At 54.5% G+C, this 27,954-nt stretch overlaps 8 protein-coding genes across 8 annotated transcripts; 1 reads left to right on the top strand and 7 right to left on the bottom strand.

Moving 5' to 3' along the window:
• Positions 1–187: 187 nt before the first annotated feature.
• On the bottom strand, positions 188–1,336 carry AB675_5025 (Alcohol dehydrogenase 1; the record flags this gene model as incomplete). Its single annotated transcript, XM_018145206.1, has 1 exon — positions 188–1,336. One exon carries the CDS (start codon positions 1,334–1,336, stop codon positions 188–190), a length of 1,149 nt encoding a protein of 382 aa, XP_017999374.1.
• Positions 1,337–2,830: 1,494 nt separating this feature from the next.
• AB675_5026 (F-actin-capping protein subunit alpha) lies at positions 2,831–3,744 on the bottom strand (the record flags this gene model as incomplete). The annotated part of the gene is made up of 2 exons (XM_018145207.1): positions 2,831–3,490; positions 3,550–3,744. The coding sequence occupies 2 exons, from the start codon at positions 3,742–3,744 to the stop codon at positions 2,831–2,833; spliced, it is 855 nt and encodes a 284-aa protein (XP_017999307.1).
• An 8,821-nt stretch (positions 3,745–12,565) lies between these two features.
• Positions 12,566–13,882, bottom strand: AB675_5029 (uncharacterized protein; the record flags this gene model as incomplete). The annotated part of the gene is made up of 7 exons (XM_018145208.1): positions 12,566–12,678; positions 12,738–12,950; positions 13,010–13,045; positions 13,093–13,108; positions 13,173–13,412; positions 13,474–13,570; positions 13,629–13,882. 7 exons carry the CDS (start codon positions 13,880–13,882, stop codon positions 12,566–12,568), a joined length of 969 nt encoding a protein of 322 aa, XP_017999223.1.
• A 2,019-nt stretch (positions 13,883–15,901) lies between these two features.
• On the bottom strand, positions 15,902–17,339 carry AB675_5030 (cAMP-dependent protein kinase type 2; the record flags this gene model as incomplete). The annotated part of the gene is made up of 4 exons (XM_018145210.1): positions 15,902–15,929; positions 15,981–16,355; positions 16,402–16,655; positions 16,710–17,339. 4 exons carry the CDS (start codon positions 17,337–17,339, stop codon positions 15,902–15,904), a joined length of 1,287 nt encoding a protein of 428 aa, XP_017999415.1.
• Positions 17,340–18,497: 1,158 nt separating this feature from the next.
• AB675_5031 (Stress-activated map kinase-interacting protein 1) lies at positions 18,498–20,944 on the bottom strand (the record flags this gene model as incomplete). The annotated part of the gene is made up of 2 exons (XM_018145211.1): positions 18,498–20,874; positions 20,922–20,944. 2 exons carry the CDS (start codon positions 20,942–20,944, stop codon positions 18,498–18,500), a joined length of 2,400 nt encoding a protein of 799 aa, XP_017999410.1.
• Positions 20,945–21,339: 395 nt separating this feature from the next.
• On the top strand, positions 21,340–23,654 carry AB675_5032 (Ubiquitin carboxyl-terminal hydrolase 14; the record flags this gene model as incomplete). Its single annotated transcript, XM_018145212.1, has 2 exons — positions 21,340–21,779; positions 22,070–23,654. 2 exons carry the CDS (start codon positions 21,340–21,342, stop codon positions 23,652–23,654), a joined length of 2,025 nt encoding a protein of 674 aa, XP_017999335.1.
• Positions 23,655–23,929: 275 nt separating this feature from the next.
• AB675_5033 (putative 1-acyl-sn-glycerol-3-phosphate acyltransferase) lies at positions 23,930–24,745 on the bottom strand (the record flags this gene model as incomplete). Its single annotated transcript, XM_018145213.1, has 1 exon — positions 23,930–24,745. One exon carries the CDS (start codon positions 24,743–24,745, stop codon positions 23,930–23,932), a length of 816 nt encoding a protein of 271 aa, XP_017999292.1.
• Positions 24,746–25,805: 1,060 nt separating this feature from the next.
• Positions 25,806–27,800, bottom strand: AB675_5034 (uncharacterized protein; the record flags this gene model as incomplete). The annotated part of the gene is made up of 1 exon (XM_018145214.1): positions 25,806–27,800. The coding sequence occupies one exon, from the start codon at positions 27,798–27,800 to the stop codon at positions 25,806–25,808; it is 1,995 nt and encodes a 664-aa protein (XP_017999289.1).
• Positions 27,801–27,954: the final 154 nt, after the last annotated feature.

Consider the following 27,954-nt stretch of genomic DNA (forward strand, 5'->3'; position numbering starts at 1 on the left):
GAAGGGGCATTCCATTCATTTGTGGTACGCTCCTGCTGTTAGTGAAAACCAGGCATAAATTCCTCTTGACTCTTTTGTCATCCTTTTCGTCTCTTCCTCATGTCGCTGACAAGATAGGCCTTCGCCGCGACACATAAGATCAAACGACAGCCCGGCTCAGCAACATGTTCCTACCCCTTCAACACACTCAGTCGTCGAACTTGACAACACATCGTCCAGCAACTTGACCCTTCCGCAGCTTGTCCACGGCTTCCGGCAACTGCGACCACGAGTACTCCGTGACGTGCGGCTTAACCAGTCCCCGCGCACAGTAATCCAGCGCCTTCCTCGCATCACTCCTCGTCCCCACAATCGTCCCCATGACCTTCTTATTCCCGCCCAACAGACTCAACGGGTCCGCCACGCTGGGTATGTCCGTAACAGGTACGATTCCGATGCACATCATCACGCCTGACGTCCTTAACAGCGCCAGTCCCCCCACGTACGCCTTGGAACTGCTTGCCGTAACGATCAGCCCGTGCGCGCCTAGTCCATCGGTGAGCTTCTGAACTTCAGAGACGAGATCTGGGGTCTCGAGGAAGTCGATGAAGTGGTCGGCGCCGATAGAGAGGCACATCTTGCCTTTGTCAGCGCCGCCATCAATAGCGATGACACGCATGCCCATCGCCTTAGCATACAGAACACCCATATGCCCGACACCACCACCAGCCCCGGAAAAGATAACCCACTGACCGGGCTTGAGGCCAGCCTCAGTAATCCCACGATAAATCGTCGCCCCAGCACACATGACCGGCGCCGCCACGCTCCCGTCCACCCCATCCGGAATCCGCACTACATGCTCCATTCTCCCCAGAACATACTGCTGGTACGTCCCCGCCACATGCAATCCCGTCTGCACCGACTTGACACAATACATCTCCCTCTCGTCGCAACACAACTCACACATCCCACAACTACTCCACACGGGCTTCAGCCCGACCCGGTCGCCAAGCTTGATCTCAGGCACGGATTCTTTCGCTACGTTGGAGCCCAAGGCGACGACGTGTCCGATCCCTTCGTGGCCGGGGGAGTCGATGCCATACTGAGTCTTCATGTGCAGGGAAGGGAGGTCCTCGAGCATATAGTGTAGGTCGGAGTAGCAGATACCGGTGTGCGTGAGTTTGATGAGGACTTCGCTGGGGCCTGGGCTGGGGGTTTTGATGTCGTCTTTGAGGGTAACGGAGAAGTCGGGGCCGGGGTTAACCACGCAGCCGGCGCGGGTCGTGGAGGGGATGTCAACTTTTGGGGCAGCTGTGGTGCCATCTGTGGCGGTGGGTGCTGATGTTGAGTCGGCCATGATGGTGGTGCTGGATTGGCGGTCTAGCTGGGTTTCGTCGAAGTATAGCGTGTGTTGAGGCAGTGTGTTCACCTGGCTCACTTGGTATCGGCACCTCTGCGGGTGTTGATATTGAGCCGGCGTGGAGAAGTATACTGTTCCGTGCAAGGACTCGGAGACTTCTTGGATATATGTCCCCTTCCAATGTATATCAGTGACTTACGCTTGTTCGGTCCCACAAGGCCTTCCACATACGCTACACACCTAGACGGACGACTTCGGACTGCTATTCCTTCAGGCCTCTTCGCAAGGTGTGCCAAGAGAGGGGGAAGGCACAGGAAGTACGAGAGCTGAGGATTTGATCCAATCAGAGGGTCAGCCAGACGTGAAAGAGTCGATAGTGAGCGCAAGATGAGGTCTCTTTTGGTCTCGTCTGTCGATGATCTTCTGAATCCGCTTGACAGACGGTCAGGTAAGCCTTTGCAAGCAGGAGCGTAACGCGAGGATCGTAAGACTTCTAGCTACAAATCCAATCGAGGTTGAGCATGGAGGGGTTTTGTACGCTCCTAGCTGGTTCATCGGTGTCATCAATCTACGACTCAGGCCAGGGGGACTCCTCTGCCCCACAGGTACATGTGTGAAGGTCATTGTGTTCTCGCGCGTCTTCCTCCCACCGGATCGTGGTTCTGGGCTTGGGCCTCGGCCCCTGGTCGGCCATTTCGTAAGGCTACCGAAAATGGTTATCCGCGGGAACACAGCACGTTGGGGCAATGTCAGCGAAATGCGGAGGAGGGAGGGGCGAGTGAAATGCATCCGCGAACTGCCACCTAACTCGAGAGAATCCGAGTGTCAGTCTAGTCTACCGGCTTCAGCAAGGTTAAAGAGCGACCGGATGACTGACTTTTCATTTCGAAACATCCTTGAGAAGGACGACCCAGGATGCACCACCTGCCATTCCTTGAAAGTGCACTGGCAGCACACTGGCAATTACGCTCCGGTCGATCGCGAGTGCTGCTTCCATCTGAACGAATCCGTGAGGGCAAGCGCGAGCTTTAAGGCTCTGAAGAGGCCGGACGACGAGAGGGCAATGGGGAGATCGGCGCATTTGCCGTCATATGGTGGTCTGGGATAACGTCGTCTCCTAACAGCGCTTGTCGTCTACCAAAGTGGTGGGCCTCTACCTCTTCTGCTTCTGGTAGGGAAGAGAATTATGCACGCAGGCCCCAGTGATCATCAGAGCAGATGTGGACCTTGCGAGTCTTCACCTGCTTGAGCATCCTCCCCAGGCCTTGCTGGTTTCTTGGTTCACCTCTAATCACGAGGCTTTAACTAGACATGCTTCCACGCAGCAGGATCCATCGTTCGAAATCATCCTCAAGTAGTTCTTTCGATGTGTATCGCACAGCTGGTTTTGGCCGAGTGCAGCTCAACGATCGTCACCGCCCATCCATCTGCAGCAGACCGCTGCGTCGTGCCACACAGCCCCTCCGCTACTAAATCCCATTGCCCCTTTCGTCACCGATCCCCCCTCAGATCTCCTCCCAGCCCATACCCCCGCACCTTCTCCCACTCCACCCGCTGTCTCGTAACCGGCAACTGCCTCCTCAACCCCTTGAACATTCCCTCATTCATCCCCACCACCCCACGATTCACCTCCTCCTGGTACTGCTTCTCCAGCGCCGCCACCTTCCTCACTATCTCATCCCCTGTCGCGCCATCGCCACTCCCCACTTGTGTCTCCGGAATCGTCTTCTGGGTCTTGAGCGCGACGTTGCCGTCTTCGTAGTAGTGCACGTCGACCTTTATGACACCCCGGAGAGTGCCAGTGGAGCGGCTGTAGAGGAAGGAGGAGCGCCAGCGGCCGGAGAGGAAGTTTTGGGGGGAGGCTTTCAATGTGCTGAGGAGGATCGCTATACTGCCTGATGCTGCAGCGGAGGCGCAGACGGTGGACGCGGACGAGGTTGAGGATGTGGAGGCAGGGTAGTGTTCTTGGAAGTGGGAGCTTATGGAGCGGGAGATGGAGGCGATGAGGTCGCTGTGTGGGGATTCGTGGGTGTAGGATTGTGGCGACGAGGCTTTTTGGGTGATGTGGTCGAAGGTGAAGGAGGTCGAGGTTGCGGTGTCGTAGTACGTTGAGGAGGAGGCGTCGAGGCGGTTGTGGGCGGATATGAGGACCTGCGAGCGCTGTGTTAGTGGTGGTGTGTTGCGTTGCAGTCGCGCAGAAGGGTACATACGTGTTGGCTACCTCCGGGTAGTTTGACTGCGAGGAGCTGATCCTCGTTGTATTTCTGAAACGCCGGCTTCAACTTTTGTATCAGTGCTGGGTCGTCGTCCGATGTGAGTGCTTTGACGTCGTTGACAACCTCGTTCAGCTCGCCGGGCGGAACGGCTTCTATGAACGCGGAACATATCTCTGTCGACGAAGACATGTTGGAAAGAGTGAGAGGCGCTAAGGCGTTGTAGTTGAGAGCAGAATGGTGGAACTTGCAGTATGCAGACGCCCGTCGTTGATGTAGATGTGCCCGCCGGTTACAGTTTCCGCACCAAGCCCCCGAAGCCGCCGGATGACAAGCCTCATCCGCATGTCGGTGATTTATATGGGCGAACAACGATGACTGCCATGGAGCCACGGTCCTTTGGATAATGATACTGAATCATTTAATAATGCCTAAACCAGTACTGATGCTAATGCCAATGCTAATGCTAGAACCTAGACCGCGCAATGCATCCAAACCAACCATGATTCTCATTACAAAAGAGTCTTCCTCTCTTCATATCTACTGGTAGTAACCCCCGTACTTCGACTGATCATATCCCGACGGCGGCGGTTGCTGTGACTGGTATGACATCCTCCACTGTTGTTGAGCAGCCTGTTGAGCAGCCTGCTGCTGCTGCGCTTGCCACTGCTGCTGATGATACTGCGCCTGAGCTTGACCATCGACGGGAGCACCCCAACTCGTCCACTGCTGCTGCTGCTGCGGTGGCTGCTGCGTATAGTAACCACCCTGCTGCTGCTGTTGATACTGCTGCGCATAAGCAGCCGGAAACTGAGCAGACAACCGCTGCGCATCCTTCTGAGCCTGTACCTGCTGGGCCTTAGCATGATGTTGCCTTTGAGCGATCGCAGCCTGCACCATGTGCCCAGAGACATTCTCTCTGGTCTGCTTTTTCTCCTGTTCGCGGGCCTCGATAGCGCCGATCAAACCAACCGTAGGGTCTGGCGTCCGACTCCGGTCTGGCAGGTTCAGCAGTGGGCCGCCAGTCATCCTCGCAACGTGCTCTTGTTCACGCGCCGAAAGTTTGGATGAATAGTCCAGTAGGTCTGTCGAGCTGCGAGAGCTAGGCCGTGAATCCTTCTTCTTCTGCAGCTTCTTCGGCCCATTCGCTGGTGGAGGACTAGGGCTGGGCACATTACTCAGCCTGTTGGCAGACATAGACCTTTGCGGAACATAGTTGCCTGGTAGCTGAGCTACAGCTGCCCTTTGCTGAACGAAATCCTCTGGCGAGAGTGCGGGACCGGGGCTTTGACGTCCCGCAGCCATGCCAGGCTGCCAAGCATAGCTTGCTCCCCGTGAATGACTTGGCCTGCCAAAATAGGAGCTGCGTTTCTCATCGGATGCTAGAGCTTCTGGCGTTCGTAAAGGTGACTTCTTCTCAGGAGTCACACCGCCGACCATGCCCATGGCAGTGCTTGATCGCGAGGTGCTAGATAGCCCCATCGGAGTGATCGGTCGACTTCCTGGCGTCAGTCCTAGGGCAGTGCCTGGCCGACTTGTTCCCGGGGTGCTGCTACTGGAAAATCCCATCGGCGTTATTGGTCGACTGCTTGTCCCTGGATCCAGGCTCTGAGTGACTCCAAAGTCGATCTCTGGAATGTCCGATTTCCGCCGATCGTCAAAGCTGGACAGATTCGGATCTCCGACCGTCTTCAAGACGCCAGTTCGAACCCGTGGGACGGACTTCTCAGACTTTTGGTCCATCGAAGGTCGTGTGCTGGCATAGCTTGGCGAAGAATCTCGTTCATGGTTTGACATAGCTGCAGCTCTGTCGGATGATCTTGTCCGCGCCATCGCTAGTTCCGCGATGCCTTCGCTCTGTGGTATAAGAGGTGTACTGTGTGTGCTCGAAGTTCCTGGAATGGGTTTCCTCCGAATAGAGTGCTCACTGGCTTGGCGTTGAGAAGAAGGTCGTGCGTCCGTTGGACTTTGCGTCAATTCGTCTGCTACCATGGCTTTATGCAAAGGATTAGCAGTCATTCTCTCGTCGTTGGGGCTGGTTGTATTTACCCCTCGATTGTTCTGGCTCTGTTGCGGATGCGGCTGGTTCTGATTCCCGTTCCCGTTGCGCCAAGCCAAAAAGGCTGCATTTGCTGCTGCGCCTGCCTGTGTCGTGGGCTCGCGCAGCTTGTTGACGTCCGCTATCTGCTCAAGTGTGGCATTGGACATGCGGCTCTTCTCCCTTCGCATTTCGGGACGAGCGTCAGGTCGTCTTTGCGGAACATCAGTGGCTTGATGCTGAAGCGTGGGTGGGGCAGCCACAGGAACTGGAGGTGCTGAAGCTGTCATAGCCGCATTGACATCTTCTGCTGCACGGGACTGCTGCCGCTGGAGGCTGAGGCTCGAGTCCGAACTGCCTCTGCTGTCTGCGAATGGACCGCCGTTAGAGCCTGTCGGTGCAAGTACCGGGCCATAGACTGCGCGATGCGCTGGAGGTACAGGCGCAGGAATCATCTCGTCACTATCAGGAGAATTCCTGTCCATGGACAATCTCGAGTTCTGGTAGCCATTGTCTTGCCTTCGTTTGGGCGGAGACAGCGCAATGGATTCTGATGCAGATCTGCTGTGATGGTGCTGCGCGTGCAACAATGCAGGATTTTGGGCGTGAGGCTTCGGTGGAGACAGCGCAACGTCGGTGGTCGACATGCTGTGATTGTGGCCTCTTTGAGGGCCCATGGAATCTACTGGCGAGATGTCGTTGGGATGACCCATGCGCGAGGACATTGTTGATGTCCTGACGTCCATGGTGCTTGCACGGTTCTCTCTCATCGTGGCCATTCGCTTCGCAGTCAGGTCCTTCATCTGCTTCCGCCACTCTCGCTCGGACCACTTTTCACTTCCTTGCGTATGGATGAGTGAGGCAACGTCCATAATGTCTAAATAGCCATACCGCCGCTGCTTGGGCATTGCAAACATCAGCCCTTTCGCGTCCAGCGTGTCTGCAATCAGGCGATTCGGCCGTCCATACAGCTGGAATGTGTCGTAGACGGGGAATAGGTAACGCAGCATCATCTCGAACCCAGACACAGCAGCATGGAGCTCTGGCATGACGAAGACAAATCCTTCGGTCTTCGACTCGGGCGTCGAATGAATCGTGATCTTTCCCTCCAGCTTGATAAGCGTCGACTGATCAATCAGCGGCTTCGATTGTGGATAGATGGCGTACGCAGCATATGCATCGGTAATCGTCGCGATCGGTATTGTAGTCTTCTTGATCTTCTTGGTGTCGTAAAACTTGATGTTGCCCTTCGGATAGGCGGGTCTTTCGTATGCTGAGCGTTTCTTCATCGACTTCGCAGCCTTCTGCCATTCCTTCTCGTCAGGAGGCTCAACGACGCACCAGCACCTCCGCCACGGTGTCCCAGCGCCGAAGCGGACTCTAGCCCAGTCTTCATAGCGGAATTTTGTATGCTCCATAATAGATCTGATGTTGTTCAACGTCTTGCCCTTTCCAGCAATCAACGACCCAGTGTACAGCTCTTGCAGGGACGAGTTCTCGAACATCGCTAGCCGAATCCCAGCGGTCCATTGTGTCAACGAGTGAATGGAATTGAAGTGAAAGAGGTATCGGTTCTTGCCGGCGGTGGAAATCGACAAGACATTCTGCAGTGGCTGCACGTCGTCGCTTCGAGTCGGTAGCTGCTGGATCTGACCGCTGAATTAGCATACCCAATCTTGTAGCTGGACAATGCCACGTACCATTTTTATCGAAGCGTCCGCGAGATTAACAAATGTAGGCGCCACCTCACCATCCTGACCGGCCACATCCAGCGCTGCCGCGTCCCATAGCGAGAGAATCGTCCCAACGAGCTGTGCAAAACACTCGGTCCAGTTCCTATCAGCATTTGGCTTCCCATTTGTGTCGAGATCGTTCAACTTCAGGAAATACCCCTCCTGGTACAACTTGTTGCTGTGGCTCGAAAGAAAGCTAAACACGGGCGCAAGCTCCTCAATATTCATCTCCCGTCCCAGATCCATCGTCGGGCTCGCATACAGCATCGAGTTGGGTCGCGAGCGAGTCGACTGCTCTTGCCGATATGGCAGTTGTGACGTGTTGGGTATCGAGCCGCTACTAGAGGATTCCCTGACGAGTCTCTCCTTGGAAACAGAGTCGGTCTGTGCTGCTGCGGAAGGAGCGGTCGAGCCCGAGGGCTCGCGGGAGTGGCCAGGGCGCACATTTTGCAGGCTCTTGCCTATTGAGTCCGAGAATTTGCGGAGGCGGTTTGGCATGTTGGCGACCTTCCTGTTTGGCGGTGCCTGTGGCCCGCTTCGGCAAGCGAGTGTTGTGGGAGAGTGGCGGCGCAGGTGGTGTCAGTTGGTTAATTTTGTCTTCCGGAAAGAGCGTGAGTTTCGTGAGGGACAGGTGGTCGGGACGGCAGTAGCGTGAGCTGGACACGACGCTCTGTGCTACAGGAGGCTTCGTTGGTATTGTGGACAAACGAATGGCAACAGCTATTATTGTCGAACGATTGACTGAACTTGAATGAACCTCACACCCTCTATGCACGCAGCCGGGACTTGAGGCCTGAATAAAAGTTCGAGATGCAGAGAAAAGGTGGATGTGACAGGGCTATTATGCAAGTTTCCCTCAAGCCAGGCGACTGGGTGACGTGGGAACAAATCAAACCTCAAGGTTCAAGATGCAACGGTGGTTCACTTCCAGCAGGTCCGATATCCGATCGACCGTTAAGCACTAACTTGACGAGAAATGACGAGAAATGATGCCGTGGCAGCGTCATACACACGCGAACCACGCAGCGGAATAGCCTACGAAAGCCTAGAACTGGGATCCGCCGGTGCTCCCACACGTTTTGCCTTGCTGTGCTTTCAGTTCTCGAGCTGATCAGGCAGACAGCCAAAGAGTATATACCTATCAGCTCTTGTCGACAGCCTACTTTTCAAGACGTCAGCCGCTCCCGTGGCACCACTGTACGTTCGCGCGAGTCAAGAAACAAGACGTCTACGCGGAGTCGATGTTGTTGATTTGTTTGCATAGCCTCAATCCATTACGTTCCTCTCGCCTAATTGCCCTAACGCCAATCATCCTTGCCAGCGGATACCCAGATCCAGCATCAAATGCTTGTTTCTGTGCCTGGCACCTGGGCGCCGATGCTGGGTGTCTTGGTGCTCATGTCCATTGATGAGAAGTTGACTTCCTGAGAGCTGTGCTGCTAGAACGGAGGATCTGCATGATGCATGAACCGTGACAGCCGCGCATATACGTTGCTGACCTATCTAGCTGTAGCATTGGGGAGCCAACCGGCATGCTCGGGTCCATGTCTTAAGCTGAGCCTGGGAGAACGCGTCCCTCCCGGCAGCTATGAGTCTCGCAGGATTCTGGGAGGCTTCGGTGTCTTGAGCCGGACGCAATTTCGTGAGGACAACGTAGTGGCATCCAGTCAGCATGCACGATTTCCACCGTCCAAATCGAGCAGTCAGGCGTGGGGTTACTGTTGACTAAGGTATCGGCTGCTTGCCCGCGGCGCGCTCTAGAACTGTGAGAGATTGAGATCGAAGTTCTACTTGACTCGAGTCTAGCATTCATGCCTGGGTATGCAGTACCTGAGCTCTCTTCTGGAGCTTTCTCTTTGAGTGCCTCTGCAGGCATTGTGTCTGGTATCTGTCATGACCCGGGATTAATATGCTTCATGCATGACCGTGACGCCTTCGCTAGAATTCAAACACTCCTGCCATCTGGACACCATTCCATAACAAATGCAGTTGCTTCATCAACAAGCTAGACTATTCAGCTGAGGCCTGTCGGTCTCGCTCTGCTGTCAGCATCTGTACCAACTTCGCGTCTCCATCATCAACCTTCCCAGGTACCGTAGCAACTTCGAGATCGCCGCCGCCGCCATCCAGTTGAGATTTGGCTATACCATTGTCGACATTATTGCTGTCCAAGCTTGGGTCGATATTGGCGTCTGGTGCTGCAGGACCATGAGGATTTGTCGACTGACCCTGTTCATACTGAGTCCCTGGAATCGCTGCAGCAGATGAATAGTATGGGACTAGTGGTGGTAGTCGGACACTGCGAGCATCATGCATAGGATCAGCAGATGTCGGTGGCATATGTGAGACCATCAGAGGACCGTGCTGTGTGGTTTGCGCCGCTTCAGCAGAGCCTTGCGCTTCGCCAATTGCAGTAGAGGCTAGCTGGTGTAGACTCGGGTGCACTATCGGATCCATTTGTTGGTATTGACCTGGATGACCGTTGAGATCTGGGGTTGCTGCACTGAGCTGCTGATATTGACCTTGAGGGCCATTGGAAGGAGCTCTTGGAGGCTGTGACTGACGAGCTCGGTGAGGATCTTGTATGAGGCCCGGGTTGCCAACACTAGTGACAAACTGGTATTCTGGTCTAGCGACGTAGTCTGTGCTTAGGCGACTGTTGTCCTCTTGTCTGAACGACGTTGGCGCATCCTTGAAGAACTTGGTCGACTTGCTTCCCTCAATCGACGGATTCTGTTCGTGCTTGAAGATCACTATGCAAGTCAGCAAACTTCGGACTCGAGGAAAATGCATGAATATCGTACCCGCGTCATCCCACTGGCAGCCGCGCTTCGCCTTCTCGCAGTTCGTGCATATTGGCTATAGCCGTCAGGATTCTGCTTGTCGCATTCTCTGCAGTGACTTACCTTTCGCTCGTCGCACTTGATCTTCCGACTGCGACAGGTCGCGCAGCCGGCACGGGTTCTCTTGAACCCTCCAGGAGGCTTCCTGCTCTGCTTTCGCCCATCGCGTCCTGCGTTCTGCAGGTTGGTTGGCTGCGCCGCGAAGACGGTGGACGCCATTTTCGCGTCCGATGGTGCCAATTCAGGCAGGTTTGGCGGGAGTGCACTTGGAGGTGCAAGTGAGACACCTGTTGGTGAACGGAGTTAGAACTGGTTTGTATCCGGCGCTAGTGAACTTGAGGTGGTATAAACACCAGACAAGCCAATATGCGACTCACCTCCAGTGCCAAATCCAGCCATCACAACTCCAACAATAAAGCTCTATCGGAGTGAGTGCGTGCATACAGTTGCTGTGCTCTGCAGTCTCCCAATCGAGGCATGTTGTTGTTCTCTTCAGCACCTCACTCAGCAAGGCCAATGTCCGTGGTCTTAGCACTTTTGATGACCTCGTCGCTACCTCACGAAGTCGTCGCTCCAGCTTCCAAGGCAATATCGGAGTGAGAGCGTGCATACGCCTCGTCGAGATCTGAGAGCCGACGAACGCTTATGATTGAGCCTGTCGGAGAAGCGAGACACCGAGCGCTCGTCGCGAAGATCGGTCTGAGTACCAACAATCAAGCAGGGAACACTAGGGCAGCGGTGGTGGACTTCGGGAAACCATTTGCATCCACCAATGAATGGCTCGGGTCGCGCCGCCTGCCTGGGAGATGATCTTGAGACCGTGGTAGTCACGGTAGTGGCCGCGGCCGGTGAGCCCGTTCGCATTCGCCGTGGGACTGAGCCTTGAAGTAAGCCACTGGTGGCAGTGTTTGGAATCGAGGCCGGTGATCTTAGTGGAGGATTTCTTGGTCGACTTTCCTATGAAGATCTCGGCGAGCTCGACAGACTTCTCATCGCCCTCGACGCTCTGGAAGCGAAGGGCCATCTCGAGACCGCCAAGGAGAGTGGTCACATCATAGCATTGCTCCTCGAGCTGAGCAGCCGGACGATGAAGCGCTCCTTTCAACCGAGCTTGCGCCGCCTCAGCGACTGTCGAAAAACGAACCACTTCAGCATCACGCGTACGAGGCTGAGGCTTTGGTGCTGGCTCGACCAGCAGCTCCACTGGGACGTCAGAGTCTGAATGGTACAAACAGTCCTCTGGTTGCTGTTCCTTCGCCTTTGCAGCATCACTAGCTCCACTGCTGGCGGCAACTGTTCGACCTGCGCAGAGGAGCATTTACCCCACCAGAGACAAGAGCTGAAGCAAGCTCGCCATTGACCAGCATGGCTGGTGGTGGCAGAGGCTCGCCCTCTTCGACAAAGCCGTCATGGAGTGAGTGCGTGCATACAGTTGCTGTGCCCTGCAGTCTCCCAATCGAAGCAGCTCGCGGAAGGTGTGTTTCAGACAGCAGTGAGAGGGCCGGCCAAACGGTCATAGTCTGGAGGGACTGTCACTGGACGATCTGGCTGTGTTGGTGCCGTTGGCGGGCGTAATTTGTCGAAACAACATATGCTTGCAGCCAAGATAGACCAGCAGCCGTGGGGCCGCCCTTTCAGATCTCCTTCTGGAACATTTGAGTTGAGGTAGCCATCGATGCCACGGCGTGGTCTCTCCAAGATCAGACAGAGGGAAGACTGGGTCGTGTTTCGAAGGACGCAAAGTGGGTTGACTCGTCGAAAATCGAAAGGATAGCAAGGTCTCAATGTCCTCGCCATGTAAGGCGCGCCATAGAGAAGGGAGTACAGGATCCTCACCGATGACGGTGGGTACGACACCGTTACCAAACGAATAGATGAGGCGTGGCAGCTGTCATGAGATGCGACTGCCGATCACACCGGGGCTCTTCCTTGGTCTAGTGGCCATGATCGTTGTGCCACTCACTTGGTGCTGTCAAAGAGGTCAGACCAGTGTCAATACCACAACGATGAAGAGCTGCCTAGACAATTTCGCGATCTCCGGGAAGACTCACCAGGTCTGTCGGCACTGTCCATACCTGGATGGCTATCGCGCGATGTGCTCAAACGTTGAAGTCCACAGTGACTGCCACCATTGCTAGCAGAAGCAGTTGGTGTTGTCGGTGTTCGACCAACGGTGCATATCTCGAGGTTTAAAAACCCGTCGATGATGCAAGCCGCTGATTGTGGCTGTGGGCAAGGGACCGACTGGATAATCACTGATTTCGAGCAGTCGCCAGACTTCTTCCTTGGTCTAGTGGTCATGTGTTGACCGATCCGAGGAGTAGTGCTTTGCGGCTTCTCGAAGCCTTTCGGCGGTCGAACGAGAGAGGGGTAATCCTCGAAGGATTAGCGACAAGGCACTACTCCTCGGCCGGTGCAGTCGCAATCGAGACGCCGATGCCTGAGATGATTCGACTCAAGAAAGCCTCCCTGGCATGAGACTTGTCTGATACTCGTGCCAGGGAGGCTTTCTCTGGACTTGGTCAGTCTTTGCTTGGATGCTACAGGTTGGTCTCGAAAGCGCCGACTTACTCAGGTCGCTAGCAAGGCTGAAGACATCTGGTCTTAGAAGAAGTCGCGCGGCCGACACTCCAGCTGCGATGGCTCTTGCAGCCACCTCCGCCTGAGCTTGACGCTTTCTTTCTTTACGCTGCTTTTTCCACTCTTTCAACGAATGACCGCGGATGACGTCGCGGAGAGGCTGGCGACGGTAGACTGACGTGATGCCATGCCAGGTGCACTTGTCTTCGAACAAATGTCAGTGCCGACCTTCAGTTATGGCAAAGGCTTAAAGGTCGACTTACTATGGTTGCTAGAAATGTTGCCGAAGGCCTTTGATTCTGAAAGAGTCAAAGGCCTCCGTTGCATGAGACTGGCATGGCATCACGCCAGGAAGGTTGGGCCTGCACAGTGAGGTCAGTCTCCCCATCCTTTGTCCATCTTGAATCTTCGCGGGAGACTTCTTACCGGCATGCCGACGTAACGCTCCTCCGTCTCTGTCAACCAGAGCATTCGCATTCGCCGTGGGAATGAGCCTTGCGATAGGATATTGGCTCCTGTACGAGCGTGGACTCGCGACCGTCGACAATGGTAGACAGGTCGGCTGGAGTGACGCGGCCGTGGGTTGTTCTGCGCCACGTCTCTGAATGCCGGGCGGTTCAGTGCAGTCTTCGAGCCCGCCGGGCGCTTCAAGGCGTTGAGCTTTGCCTGGATACCAAGGTTAGTCATTCGCTTTCATCATATATAACTCAAGGCGAAAGACACTTACCAGTGTGTGGTAATTGGTTTGACCGCCTCCAACGACGGTCACGGCATAGTTGTCGAAGACCGTTGGAACATACTCGCTCGGCAATATGTTGGTGGTGCTCCAGTGTAGCGATAGCGTCGTTGAAGATACACTATGGCATCGCTACACCGGAGCACCACGGCAGTGCCTCCTCCTCGATGCACGGAGTGGTCGTACCACTCTTCGGCTCGGCCGGTCGATCCAGAATGGCGCTGATGACCCCTGCGCTGTCGTAGTTGCTGCTGGACGACGAGAGTTTGCTAGTAGTACGCGTCAAGGGCAATCCGACATGGCCATTGACACAGGGTTCGACATTATGACTGTCTTTGCCAGATCGCTGTGTTGGCTCAATTGTCGATGGCCATGTCGGATTGCTTCCTCCAGAGACCATCTCTGACGATCTCGAACCAGCGAGACCGCCAGAGAGGCCTCTGGGGAAGAGGTACATTGAGCTTGTTTGAAGGTGGTGCTTGAGGTCGATAGTGAATGACTCACTCTCCAGAGATCATCTCCGACAACCTCGAGCCAGCGAGACTGCCAGAGAGGCCTCTGGAGAGGAGGTAAGCTGATAATCAAGGTGAATGATGATGAAAGGTAGGTTCTCCCATTGTTCTGTTGATGGATTCCGTGTCAGCCACAGCCTGTGAAGATGTTCAGGAGCAGGAGTGTGCAGCAGATGTTTACTCACGATGAGATTGCCCCTTTGTGCCATCATTGATGATGACGATGATGATGAAAAGGAGAAGAGAAGGAGAAGGAGAAGGAGAAGGAGAAGAAGACGATGGGATGGTTTGAGAGCAATAAGGTGAGTCAGTGAGAGAAGGTCAGGTGGTTTGTGGCCATCCTGAATGAAAAAGCTCGGCATGTTCTGCAACGGGAAGGGGCACATCAATTCCTAAACGCAGAACATGCTTGATACACTGGACCAGGACGCAGAGTACGTCTATTGGAGTTTGGCCAGCAACAGAGACTTGTTTTGGTCGTTGCTCACAGTGTTGCACCTGCTTGAGACCTCTGCCCGTGCTATTTGCCAGACCACTCTGTCTTGCAGCCTCGCCGCCACACCTTGGTCCCCGGAGCAGGACCTGTCGTTCGCCCAGCCGAGGAACTCGCAAGCGAGTTACAAAACGGATACCTTCAGCCATCGACTTGCCACAGCTCTGCAGTTCAGAGGTCCCTTTCTGAGCCGAATAGTTTCCACTCCCTCCTCTGTGAGAGAACCTTCAGCCTCTGAAACCGCCGACTGTCACGATGAGTAGGCACCTCGGTCTCCCGCTGGAGGAGCGAAGCACGGGCAAGTGTGTGCTCGGCGCCCTCTCGACTGCAAGATACACCCCACCTCCAAGCCCTCCCCCAAGTCCGCCTTCAAATCCACGTCCAAATCCACCTCTAAGCCCGCCTCCAACTCCCACCCAGTCCGCTCCTACCCCGTCCAGCACCCACAAGTCACGACGCCACACATGACCACGCCTCGAACAGCTTACCGGTCAGCAATCCTCCCATCTCCCGCGTTCAGACGTCCCAAAACGGACGTAGGAGCTCGATGAAGCGCGTTGCCGTGACCCAAGCCAACCCAATCAATCCAACCATCCAAGAAGGTCCGTCAGATGCGCGGAGAAAACAGCGCATGCTTGGGACGGAATCATTGGTCGACATGCTGAAGGAAGGTACTTGGAAATAAGATAATCAGGGACAGGATGACATGGAACGACGCATGTCAGAGCCATTGAGTAATAGGACAAGTGAGCGATCATCATTTGCGATTTGCTTTTGAGCACACAACGCTCAGGGGACAAACCAGGCAGGGAAAAGTTCCCGAGAAGCAGGGCTACAACACTAGCACCAGCTCCAGCTCAGACTCCTCCAGGCAGGCCTTTGCAGAATGATAATGCAGTAAGCGATCGAGACCAATGAGGCTGCTATCAGTGCGTTATGCCTGGCTTCACTACCCTTCCTGTAGTGCTGTACTCAAGAATCTCGCTTTGCATGGCCAGGTCCAGAGGGAGTACCTCGTCCGTCCCTAAGAGTCCCTCTCTGCGCAGTCCACTGCAATCAAGTCGTCCAAAACGCCTCCTGGTACAAAAAGATACTGGTTCAATTCCGCCACATATCGTGCCAAAGATCACATGTTTTCGGTTTGCGAGTGGACTGTACCATTTGTGTAGTGTGTCGCGTACAGTCATGTCGTCTCTCGGTATGTCGCCGTCGCAATCGCTCGCTTGTTCATCCGCTACATTCGCAACATTCGCAACTAGGCCTTTTCCCTCGGCGATCTGGATGCCAGTTGCTCGGCTCAGTCGTCATCTCGTCCTGTCCTCCACTCCCGTCCTATGGTTCCAGTGCGTTTGGACCCATTCCCATTCCTGCTGGCCAATATCAAATTGTCCTTCTGGGGGAGATCGTCTGTGGATTAGAAGTCCATGAAATGATGACCATATCTGTTTGCAGGTCAGTATTTGCATGCACGTTGTGGATTGAAGTACACTCACGGGTCATCGCTCTTCTTTCCGTATTCCTCGGTCTCCTCTGGATACTTGTCAAACTGACTCGCGTCTCCAGCTCCTCCCTTGACAGGTGGCACGTATGGAGCATCAATGTCCTTCTTGACCAGGCGCTCCCAGGTCACCTCCGAGAACCATGCATGGTTCTTCACGTCCGCACTACCACCGTGCAAGTTGCCCAGCCGCTTGGTAAGATCGGCTGTGATCAGTTGCACAAGTAGATCCTGAGCATCATGATGGATATATGGAGGATATTTGACGCGGCCCTTGAGAATGTTCTCGTAGATCTTGACGGGCGATCCGCCATCCCAGAATGGTGTGAAGCCGCAAAGCATCTCGAAGATCAGAATGCCGAGGGACCACCTGTGAGAGCATTAGCAGGCGCTGGAAATGACAAGAGTTCACCCACCAGTCGACAGACTTGTTGTAGCCCTTCGAAGCAACGACTTCTGGTGCTAGGTAATCGGGCGTACCGCAAAGCGTCCATGTGATGTCTGGAACGTCTTTGGCAAAGCCGAAATCCGTGATCTTGACATGGCCGTGTCGGTCAAGAAGCAGATTCTCGGGCTTCAGATCCCGATAAATGATGTTCTGCGCGTGCAAATATTCGAGAGCGAGGGTGACTTCTGCCGCATAGAACTTGGCGACCGGATTTGGGAACCGCTGGTGATGTTAGCGCTGGGCTCTGGCAAGAGCCAGGCAGGTAGGCCAACAAACCTGCGACTTTCTCAACAAGCTGAATAGCTCACCGCCTTCAATGAAATCCATGACCATGTACAAATTCCGCGAATCCTGGAAGGTGCCCCATAGCGTGATAAGGAATGGATGTTTGACCCTTTGCAGCATCTTCCGCTCATCATTGGTATGCTCTATTTGCTTCATCTTGACCACCTGGGCCTTCTTTAACACCTTAATGGCATAGTATCGCTGATTATGCTTAGACTGCACCAGGTGGACTCGGCCAAACGAGCCTGTTCCGAGTGTGCGTTGGATTGCGAAGTCTGTAAGTGTGTATTTGCCCTTCGTCTGCCGTGGCGTGGCCTTGCTCTCGACTGACCCGCCCTCGGGGTTGACGAGGCTTGCGATGTTCATCCCTTCTTTCTGCGGAGAACCATTCGAGGTGGTTTTGGTGTTAGTTGGGTCTGGGGAGGTAGTCACTGTGGTGACATTGTTGCCGGTTGGGACTGGGGATGAGGACTCGGGCTGAGGGGACTTGGTCTGAGACGGCGACTGGGCAGCGTCTTTATGTGATTGTTTGTACTGGATAGGTTGATATCCAGAGGGCTTCTCTTCGCTTGTTGATTCCTTTGTCTTCTTTTTCTTAAGAAGACCTCCGAAGGTAGGCATGTCGGAGGAGCGGAGAGGTGCAAGTTCCCGCTAGACTCAAGGATAATGCAGGGTGCGCACGGGCAGCTGCGGGAGCTGGCAGTGAATGCGAAGTGAGCTGGCTCAGAGGTATTGACAATCGATTGCGACAAACAAGCGCTGGGACAATTTGTGGTGGACTTCTTCTGGGTGGCACAGACTGCTTGACCTCCGACGTATTGTGCTGTGCGTGATTGCTGCTGTCAAGTGACAACAGATCAGCAAGTGCAGCTATCAGTGCTCCTGCCTGTGCAAGGGACCCTGAATTGAATGCAGTCGCTGGACTGACGTGGGGTAACTGGGCCTGCCAACTCGAGAAGGCTATCGCGAGGTTCGAAGGTATCGCAAACCGGGACTAGATAATTGTCGCGACTCAGTCCAAGCTATAGTTCGGAGCTGTAGGAGAAGGGCCGTAAGTCTGAGAGCGTGACGCTGTATAGGTATATCGGCAGGACGCTATGACGGGGATAAGGTACCAGCCGCGCACGAGGTTCAATGCTTGGTGTATACGGCCTGACGTGGGGAGGTCGCTATCTCTCGGCCTCACTGTCACCAACAGGGCAAGAAGCTATATACGTGAATGTCTCTGCACACGATTCTCGAGACAGTAGCAGAATAGAGGTATGATGCAGAGTCAAGCTGGAAGTGCAGAACAGGGCAGCTCGATAGCTATCGCATTCACAGAAAGACGAGCCGCCTAGCTTCTGGCCCCTCATCCCATGCTCTCATCAAGGGCCACTTCTACAACTATTCCAGCTGATGAGTGCAACATCCCACTTCTGCTCTCCTGCTCCCAATGCCACTGACTAGGCCGAAAGGCGCTTCCTCGGTGCCATCACCGACGCCTCTACCTACATTCGAGAAAGTAAGAGTGGTAAGGCTTGCCCTCATGATGTTGCATTTCGCGGGGAAAGCTGCGATGCCCAGGGCCTGCCCTCTTCCGGGTATATTGGGGCGGCACAATACGAGCGGGGTATCTCTGATTTCGAGATCGGCTCGAAAAGGCGGCCAACAGGTGCTTCTATTAGGGCCTTCGGCGACGGGTGGGCTAGCCATCGATCGTGTTGATTGAAATGCTCAACACTTTCGATAAGAGTACAATCGGGATAATCGGTACTGAGCTGCTGGTAGCTAGCTTCTTCATCCTCTGGCTCGTCTCATTTCTCGCGTGATATCGTCGACGATCTCCTGGGCTTCACCAGCTGTACGGGCTTCAAAGTCGTACCTCTTGAGCTCGCCCTTCGGGTCGTTCGGCCGTGGTATCGAAACCCTGACCAACTTACTATGCTTGCTGCTGATCTTGCAGCGAGTAATGTCGCTGAACGCAATCGAACTGCTCTTTGCGTACGAGCTCTTCACCGTGTCCGTCGGTAATATGTGTAGGATGTCGCCATCGAACATCAGGACTCTTTGACTGCCTTGAGCGAATGAAGTCAGCTGCTTCCGTGTCACGTAGTATTTCTTGAAGTTGCTTGCACTTGATGCAAGATCCTGCTTCTGGGCCATTTCTCGCGCCAGCGAAGTCTGCCCCTTTTTGCCCTTCTTTGGACCTTGAATATCAAGGAGAAGGGGCGCATTCGGTGAAGCGCTTCCTGGGGAACCTGTCAAAGCTGCTGGTCCCGCACCGAATCTCTTGCGAACGAGCTCGAGGTCCGATCGGGTCCCTAGTGCCTCTACAGTTCGATCCAATGGGGCTACTGTGTTCGTGCCGGTCACTTTCAGTAGGAAGAAGCCTTTGTCAAAGTTCCACTTCCTGCATACCTGGTCAAGAATCTCGGCCAGGTATGCATCAGACGAGACTTCCAGTGTGGTAGATCTTGCGGACACGTCGATGTCGAAGAACCGCACTCTCAGTGTCTTGGTCTGACCAATGCGCGGTGTTGCATGCTGCTGAGCAGCCTTTACTGGTTGATCGGCCGGTGTCAGGGACATGTTGCTCAGCGCTGAAGCAAAAGGCTGTCCACCTAGGAGAACATTCGAACGTGATGATGTCGTACGTCCAGCTTGCGGTGGTGCAACCAGACCCGCTTCCTGCGCAGGTAAGGGTTGAATTGTTGATTCCTCCTCGGCTGGAATGAATTGAGGCGTCTCTGCATTATTGGCGTGCAGCTCCCTGTCTGGTACCTCGACGAGCGCGAACTCATCGTAATTCCTTCCACGAGACCGGCCCCGAGCACCTCTGTTGTTATTCGAGGTGAAGTCTGTTATCGGTCTGGTCCTGGATAGTGCTGGAAAGTCGAACTCTACTTCGCCATCTTCTACCATACGGAAGCACCACTTGTTGACATTAAGCTGCGCTTGTGAGAGAGGAGGATCTAGCTCGGTCTCTGTGTATCGCCACAGTGCAAGACCAATGGCTTCGGCGACGATGATCGGCAAGCCATCTTTGGAAGTCTTGACCAGAGGCATTTCGAAAGGTTCTTCCGGATCTTTCGAGAAAGGCGCGTATATCTTGATCCACAAGGGGTCTGGGGTGCCCTTGCCAGAAAGATTTGCGAAGCCTTGGATGGGATTCTCTGGCTTCTTGCGCTCAACATTCAGGAGCTGCGTTAAAGCACTGACAGGTGGAACAAAGCTGATCGGCCTAGAAGGCGGCAACTGTTGTAGTACTGGCAATGTGCGAACTTTGCGAGGCGAGCCAGAGTTGACAGACTGCAGGCTCCTTCCACCTATGGATGCCACTCCAGGCAGCACAGGAGATGAGGATGGCGATCCAGTTCCGTCACCCAGTGCTGACGGTGACTCGACTGTGTCTCCCAGCTCAGAAGAGCCTGCTGAGCCTATACTATCGTCGTCAGAATCCTCATGTGCGATTGTGAGTGGCGCCGGTCCTGCGTTTGGTCTTTCGTCCGTGGGAACCGACTTAGGTACAGACCGAGCGTTGATCTGGCGGCGCTGAAAGTAAGAGGGGTCAACTTCATTTTCCGACGATAGATCGCTGCTGGTGGCTGTGTCTGCTCGTGCCCGTGCCTTTACAGCCTCAACGGCACCTAAAGATCCAGTTCTTCGGCGGCCTGCAGTAGGCTTCGAGGGTGATGTGACCATGACATCGGGCTGCAATTGAGTGGCAACGGATTGACCGGGCGATGAACCTGATCGATCGCGAGCTGGCATCTTAGCAAATCTTATCTGCTGTGCGGCTCTCTGAGCTCCTTCATCGTCACTCTCATCGCTGAGATCGCTGCTATCGTCATCATCGGTTGGTTCCTTCCTTCTCCGCCGTCTCAACGCCGGGCCGATGGTGTCGTTACTGGCGCGTCCTGTCACCATGCCACCCTCATCATCAACATCATCGATCGAATCCTCCCGATTGAGCACGGCGCCAGTCCTGAAGTACTCGGTTCCACCAGTGGTCGGGATGGGTGGTGAATAGGTGCGCTGCACGGGATCAACGGACCAGCCAGCGGCCCGGAATCCAGGGGTATTGAGAATAGCATTATTGACACTGATGAGACGCTCACCCACGCCGTCCTTGGTACTTGCCAAATACGATGTTCGTAAATACCAAATAGCAAAGCTAGCATAGTCAGCACACTCTGTCCCCAATCCACATCTTGTACATACTCTTCGTTCTGCAGCAAAGCCATGTTGGCGGAGAAGTCTCATTCGTTTGCAGATCGCTTCAAGGCTAAGGTATCATTAGAAGCATGAACAAAGGGCGCGCCAGGCGCGTCTTAAACAGACACGTGCATCCGCGGCTGCATGAGGCAGTGCTGTCTTTAAACAGTGTCGTCGTCGAAGACAACCTCCAGGGAATAACCATGTCTAAGGCCGCTATCGATAAGGCCCGATCTGCCCCTCAGCAGAAGCTGCCACCAATCGGGGCGTTGTGTGCCTGGAAGTCGCCCGCTGACGCAGTTACAGAGCAACTCAGAAACATTTAAAGAAGTCGCGTGTCTGCCTTCCTTCTGCGAACACTTATTGAACTTGAGCCGTCCTTCCGAAGTCCTCCCCATTTCTACTCATTGTCGAGCGTGCCAGCATGTCGTGTTCACATCTCAACAATCTCCAACCGCCAGGTCCCAACCAGCCAGTCTATCGTGAAGACTGCACACAATGCTTCGATTCGATTGACGACCCAGCAGGCCTCAACGTGTGTTTGACCTGTTTCAATGGCGGTTGTGCTGGCGATCGAAACCACGCTCGGTTACACTATGAACAGACAAGTCATCCAGTCGTCCTCAACATCAGACGTACACGAAAGCACATACAACGGGATGAACCCCCAGCCAAGCTCACCAAACTCGCCATCGCCGCAGAGACCGAGGAAGACAAGTATGATACCGTTGTGCAGGTGCACTGCTACGCAGATCAGCTACAGGATCTCGACCGGAGCCAGGGCAACCTTCCAAATGTCATCGATCGTGTGCTCAAAGCCATGACATTCGCGAGATCTGAGGAGGTCAAAGCATGGGAGCAAGAGTTCACTGCCTGCGAGCATACTCTTTGCTTGGAACAACATGAAGGACGGCAAATTCGCTCTGAAGATCTAGATGGCTGCTCAAAGTGCGAACTAAAAGAGAACCTCTGGCTGTGTCTGGAATGTGGCAATCTGGGCTGTGGCCGGGCACAGTTTGGAGGTGTTGGTGGCAACTCGCACGGTCTTGCACACGCAACAGAAAGCGGTCACGGCGTAGCTGTCAAGCTTGGATCGATTACGGCCGAAGGCAATGCAGACATCTATTGTTACAGATGTGACGAGGAGCGAATAGACCTGAGCTGGCCAAACATCTGGCACACTGGGGCATCAACATTGCCGAGCGGGAGAAGACCGAGAAGAGCTTGATGGAAATGCAAGTCGAACAAAATCTCAAGTGGGATTTCTCAATGATCACAGAAGACGGCAAAGAGCTAGAGCCGCTGTTTGGACAGGGCTACACCGGACTCAAGAACATCGGTAACAGCTGCTATCTAGCTAGCAGTGTACAGTGTCTCTTTTCACTACCAGAATTTGAGGCACGCTACTATCAGCCGGATCGACCGCTCCCGTCAAGCAACAAGCCAGCAGAAGACCTCGAAACGCAGCTCCGCAAGCTTGGTGACGGGCTGCTCTCCGGCAGATATTCCAAGCCCGAAACAGACGTGCAAGCCGTTCTGGAAACCCCAGAGGTACCACGACAGCGAGGTCTCGCTCCTGCAATGTTCAAACACCTCATCGGTCGAGGTCACTCGGAATTCTCAACCATGCGCCAACAAGATGCCTTTGAATTCTTGCTCCATCTCTTCTCCAAAATCTCAGAATCGTCACCACCGCCCAACGATCCGGTCGACTCCTTCAGATTTGCAATGGAGCAGAGATTGCAATGTAAGAGTTGCAACAAGGTTCGCTACCGCGTAGATGAGCAAGAGAATATCTCAGTACCTGTACCAGCTCGGCGGAAACAGGACTACAACCCTGAGCAGTCCGACGGCAGCAAAGGTTCAGAATTCGAGCCAGTCTCACTGAAGGAATGTCTCGACCGCTTCACAGCTCCTGTAATCGTCGAATTGAAGTGCTCGGGCTGTGGATCAAATGAAGGCTTCCTCAAAACCAACAGATTCCATACGTTTCCTCAGAACCTTGCCATCAATCCTTTACGATTCGAAGTCGTGAACTGGGTGCCCACAAAGCTCGACATTCCGGTCGAAGTGTCTGACGACACTTTCGACATGTCAGCATACAAGGGCACTGGGTTGCAACCAGGTGAAGAAGAGCTTCCAGATGATGACAACGCCGCCCCAGCATTCCAACCAAATCAAGCCGCTATGGCCGACCTCACAGCCATGGGCATTCCCGAGATAAGATGTATGAAAGCACTCCACGCAACCGGCAACTCGGATGCTGAAGCTGCGATGAATTGGCTCTTCGACCACCAGGAGGACGCCGATATAGATCTGCCCTTTGCTCCCCAAAAGTCTGCCGCCACAGGTCCAGACCCGGAGAAGCTGGCCATGATAGAGTCAATGGGCATTATGAGACCGCAGGCCATCAAAGCTCTACGCGTCAATGATGGAAATGTGGAGCGTGCCATTAACTGGGTTTTCGAGAATCCCACAGACCCTGGTGACGTGGGTGAGGAGGAAAAGCCCGTCAGCAACGGACCAAAGCAATTCCTGGGCGACCCTGACAAGGCGGAGTTCCAGCTGGAGAGCATCGTATGCCACAAGGGCGCGAGCGTCCATGCGGGACATTATGTTGCCTTCATCCGGAAGGCGGGAGGAACGTGGGTGCTTTTCAATGACGAGAAAGTCGTCAAGGCAGCCGATGTGGACGAAATGAAGAAGTTTGCCTATGTCTACTTCTTCCGACGACGTTAGAACAGCTCCAGGACAGATGCATGGCTGCTAGCGGAGCTTTCTGCTCAGGGTGCGTGGTGTATGCATGACATCCTTGGCGAAGACGAGATTCTCACACAGTATCAGAGCGCTCAGACGCGTAGATTGGTCATAAAGACAACCAAGCGATGCGTGTCCTCTCGACGCGGCATGGGTATCCAATAGATCGTGATTGCCGCATCCTGCACTGCCTGCTGCTACTGCTTACTCCGTTGAGTCGTCGACTTCACCTTTCCGTGCTCTCTTGCTCTTCTTCCTCACTGGACATGGGCCTTCTCCTTCCCTCTTGGCCCCGCTAATGACCGACTCTCACCATCCTTCGCCATTTCCAACATCGCAGCCAACATGTCCCCCCTCACCTTCTCACACATCTCCGTCACGTCCTCCGCTGTCTTCCCTTTAGTGGAAACTGGCGGCAACACTTTCACCCGTATTTCTCCACCATTGAACTTGAGTCCTTTCACATCCAACACCCTCGAATAATTCTCACTCACCACCGGCAGCACATCCACCCCCGCCTGGACCGCCAAATGGAATGCCCCCTTCTTGAACGGCAACAACATCGGCTCCCGACTATAACTCCTCGTGCCCTCCGGAAAGATCAACACCGACTGCCTCAATTTCCTCATCGCCCCCGCAGCGCCCTCGAACGCCTTCAGCGCCTGCGTCCGATCCACTCGATCAATGAAGACCGCCCCACTCAAAGTCATAAACCACCCCAAAAACGGGATCTTCTGCAAGCTCTTCTTCGACGTGACGGAGCAGTACTGCGGCCATATCGCGCCCAAGAACAGAATGTCCAGCTCGGTCTGGTGGTTTGCTACGATCACGTATGGTCGCTTCCTGTTCAGCGTCGCCTCATCTTCCTCTGACAACACAAATCGTACGCCAATGGTATAAGCGCACACCCACTTGAAGGCTTTGGCGGTGGTCCATTGGCCGTAGCGGAAGTGGAGGTTGAAGGGCCGGAGTAGGAGGCAGGCCAGGGTGCCGTAGATGGCGCAGAGGATGAGGGAGAGGTAGGCGGAGAGGCAGCGGGCGATGAAGCCTATGATCGGCGGGCAGCGAGGCATGAAAGCGTGTAGGGCGAAGAGGGCGAGGTGACGGCGAGGTAGGTGATGAGGAAGTAGAGCGGGTAGAGGAGGACGGCGTGCATTGTTTGCTTTTTGAGGTCGTGGTGGGACCGGTGGTAGTGGACGCGGAATAGTGTCCAGCTATGACGAGGGTCTATTCGTCGTAGGCAGGCAGATTGTTTGTCTAAGAGCTTGCTGCTCGCTCGTAGTGTCTCGATCAGGTGGAAGCAATGCAGGCGGAGGTGAGACTCCTTGATCGTTTCGAAGGACAGATATATAGGTTGTAAGAATAAAGGTACTCTTCCGTACGCAGGCTCTCAGTGGTACGGGCTCAGCTCTGATGTCCCAGGCCGCTCAAGTTCGTAGAAAGGCAGAACAGTCTCGGAGTCCTCTGTAAACGAATGTGGCGGTCAGGTGTACCGCGGCGGTGTCTCACAGAAAGTGCCGCTGATGAAGCATGTGGTCCAACTTGCCCAGCTGGTCAATAATCGCTTAATTTCTTTTACGGTCAGGTGCCGGTGCTTCTACGGGCATTTTGGTGGGATTTTCCAGTGTTGGCGGGGAAATTTGTTTCTCCAATTTTCAACGTCAACGGGGAGGGGCAGTTCTTGTCATCCGGTCTTGCTCAGTGGAAGAAGGTACATTGCCGGCGATCTGGTGCAATACATGAGACTTGCAAGTGCTTTGAGGCTAATGGAACGGTACTTAGCAGCGTGGGCAGACGTCGCAGTGGCAGCACGCATGAATGAACACTTGTGAGGTGTCATGCGAATCTTGCTACGGATTATTGAGAATATAAATGAGACATGTGATGGTCAGTCAAGGATAGTCATTGATACTATGGATGATTGATCATACGATATCATCAGCGAAGTAAGTCAGCCGTCGTATGCAGTCATGACTCGTCGTCTGAGCAACGAGAAACATCAGTCCGGAGGATACATCACTCCTTAAAGCTACCTGAATACCCCCAAACGCCATGCTAGAAAAACACGTCTCGTCCCCCCAAGCCATACCTGCGCTAGTCAGAGTCACACGCACAGAGACTCGGAACTGTTGGTCAGTCAATTGTCATGCTAAGCAGTCCCTCACTGGTCTCATCCATCCGCAGCAAGCCCACGCCCTTCTTAAGCCCGTTGCTACTACCACCGACATTGCTGCTTCCACTGTTGCTTCTCTCATTCGGCCCATTCGGAGTGTGCGTGCCGCCCTTAGATGACATTGACGGCGGTCTCCCCCAGGACTTGTCTGCCGCCGCGGCTACGGGGCTTTGCGGTAGCACGGGGCTGCTCTGCACGCTTTGAAACCCAGGACTGACTGCCCGTCGCTTGGTAAAGTCAGCTATATCGTAGAGATCGTCGTCGCGGCGGCGCTTGTTGTTGACTCTCCTCGCTACGTCGCCTGCCGTGGGTGGTGCGCCTGCAAGAGGTGTAGTGGACCGTGAGCGGGAGCGCTGGAAGTGGCGGAGGGCGAGGTTGTCGCTGCCATTGACGTTGTTGTTAGTGACAGTCGTGCTGATTTGGGAGAGCGTGCTGTTATCTGTTGTGCTCGCCATATCGGAGTCGCTGAACGCCGAGTAGGAGCTGTCGCGCGGTTGTAGACTGGGAGGAGGTGGTGTGCGGTAGCGGTCGTTGCGGATGATGCCGAAGGCATTGTTGTCCCAAAAGCTCTGGCCCGCGACCGAGGAGGAGTTCTGGCCGGCTTGCTGGCTGAAGGTCATGGGCGGAGTGGTTATGCGGTCCGAAGATGTGCTGGGTATGATGGGCATGCCGCCTTCGATGGAGCGCTTAATGTCGTCTGCTGGGTCTGGAGAGAGGTGATTATTGGGTGGGGAGTAGTTAGGATCGTTGTCTTGGACTTGCTTGACGATCTCGGCTTCCCGGCGCACTTCGCTATCGACGGGCATGGACTCTTCGATGAGGGCGGCTTTGATGCGAGCAAAGCCCTTGCTTTTGGGAAGAAGATTGCTGCGGCGAGTGACTGCACGTCTGATGACGCCGCGAGGGCCTTCGGCGTCGACGCCTGAATGTGCCCCAATAGCGTTGGGTCGGACAGCCGAGCCTTCTTCGGAGTCGCTGAGCTGCAGGGCATCGGTACCAAGGCTGAGAGACTCTCGTCGAGACTGAACTTGCTGGCGAGTGAGGCCGCTACCAAAATAGCCATTTGTCTCCACGCTCTTGACAATTCCGGGCGAGAGAGGTCCTGGGGAGGGTCTACCACTCTTGATGCTGACACTACTCGAGCTGTGTTGGCTCTTGGCCCGTCGTGCCCGTCGTCTAAACGAGAGGAGATTGGAATGTAAATTCATCTGCGCGGGGGACTGCTGCATCCACTCGGTGCCTGGACTGTTCAAGGTGACGCCCATAACGTTGCCTTTGAGTCTAGCTGCTCCCGGCGTCGAAAGCATCGGGTCATCATCGATCGCCATATCGTCATCGGAGGAGGAAGTGCTGTCAGAGTCGGATTCGAGCATGTTGATACTGCTCACGGAGGAGGAGAGAGCTGTTCGCTCAGGCATAGTGGACCACATCTGACCCGCCATATTGCTCGGAGAGTCGAGGACAGTGGAGCCCCCAACAAGACTGCGCCTTTGAGGAATGTTAATCCTGCTGGTGATGGGTGATGCATCTGGTGAGGACTCTGCAAGCGTTGAGTGGTGCAAGTTTGTGCAAGCCCTTGTGTAGTCCAAACCTCTTGATCGCCGCGGTAACATAGACGCTGGTGAGCCGTAGATGTGTGAAGCCTCTAATTTGGGTGACAGAGCGCTTTCTCTGGCTGGCATCGTCAGAGATAGGCCTCTTGTGTGTGTGCTGCGAGGAGTCGTGGGGCTCTCGAGTAGAGTATCGTCCTTCGACATCCTGCGTGGTTCTCTGAACGCAGGTGATTGCATCAGGACTGGATGTGGTGCATCCGAAAGTGAGCGAGCCTTCTTAGGGGTGACCGAAGGTCCGCGCGGAGTCTTATCACCAGCATTGTGATTATCCAGCTGTTCCGCTAAGCTGGACTTTACCGGTGACAATGTACTCGTAGTCGTGGTACCGCCCGAGCGAGACATGATTCTCGGTTGTTGGACGGTATCATTGGAATCGTGGGAGCGGCGAGGAGTTCTCTATGGGACCGATGATTCTCATTTGAACGCTTTCGGACATTGCGCTGCACCTTGATGAGCTCGCAAACAAAGATTTCAGATAGCGACCAATATATCAGAA

This window comes from Cyphellophora attinorum, assembly GCF_001299255.1.
Source record: "Cyphellophora attinorum strain CBS 131958 chromosome Unknown Contig15, whole genome shotgun sequence".
NCBI classification, from domain to species: Eukaryota; Fungi; Ascomycota; class Eurotiomycetes; order Chaetothyriales; family Cyphellophoraceae; genus Cyphellophora; species Cyphellophora attinorum.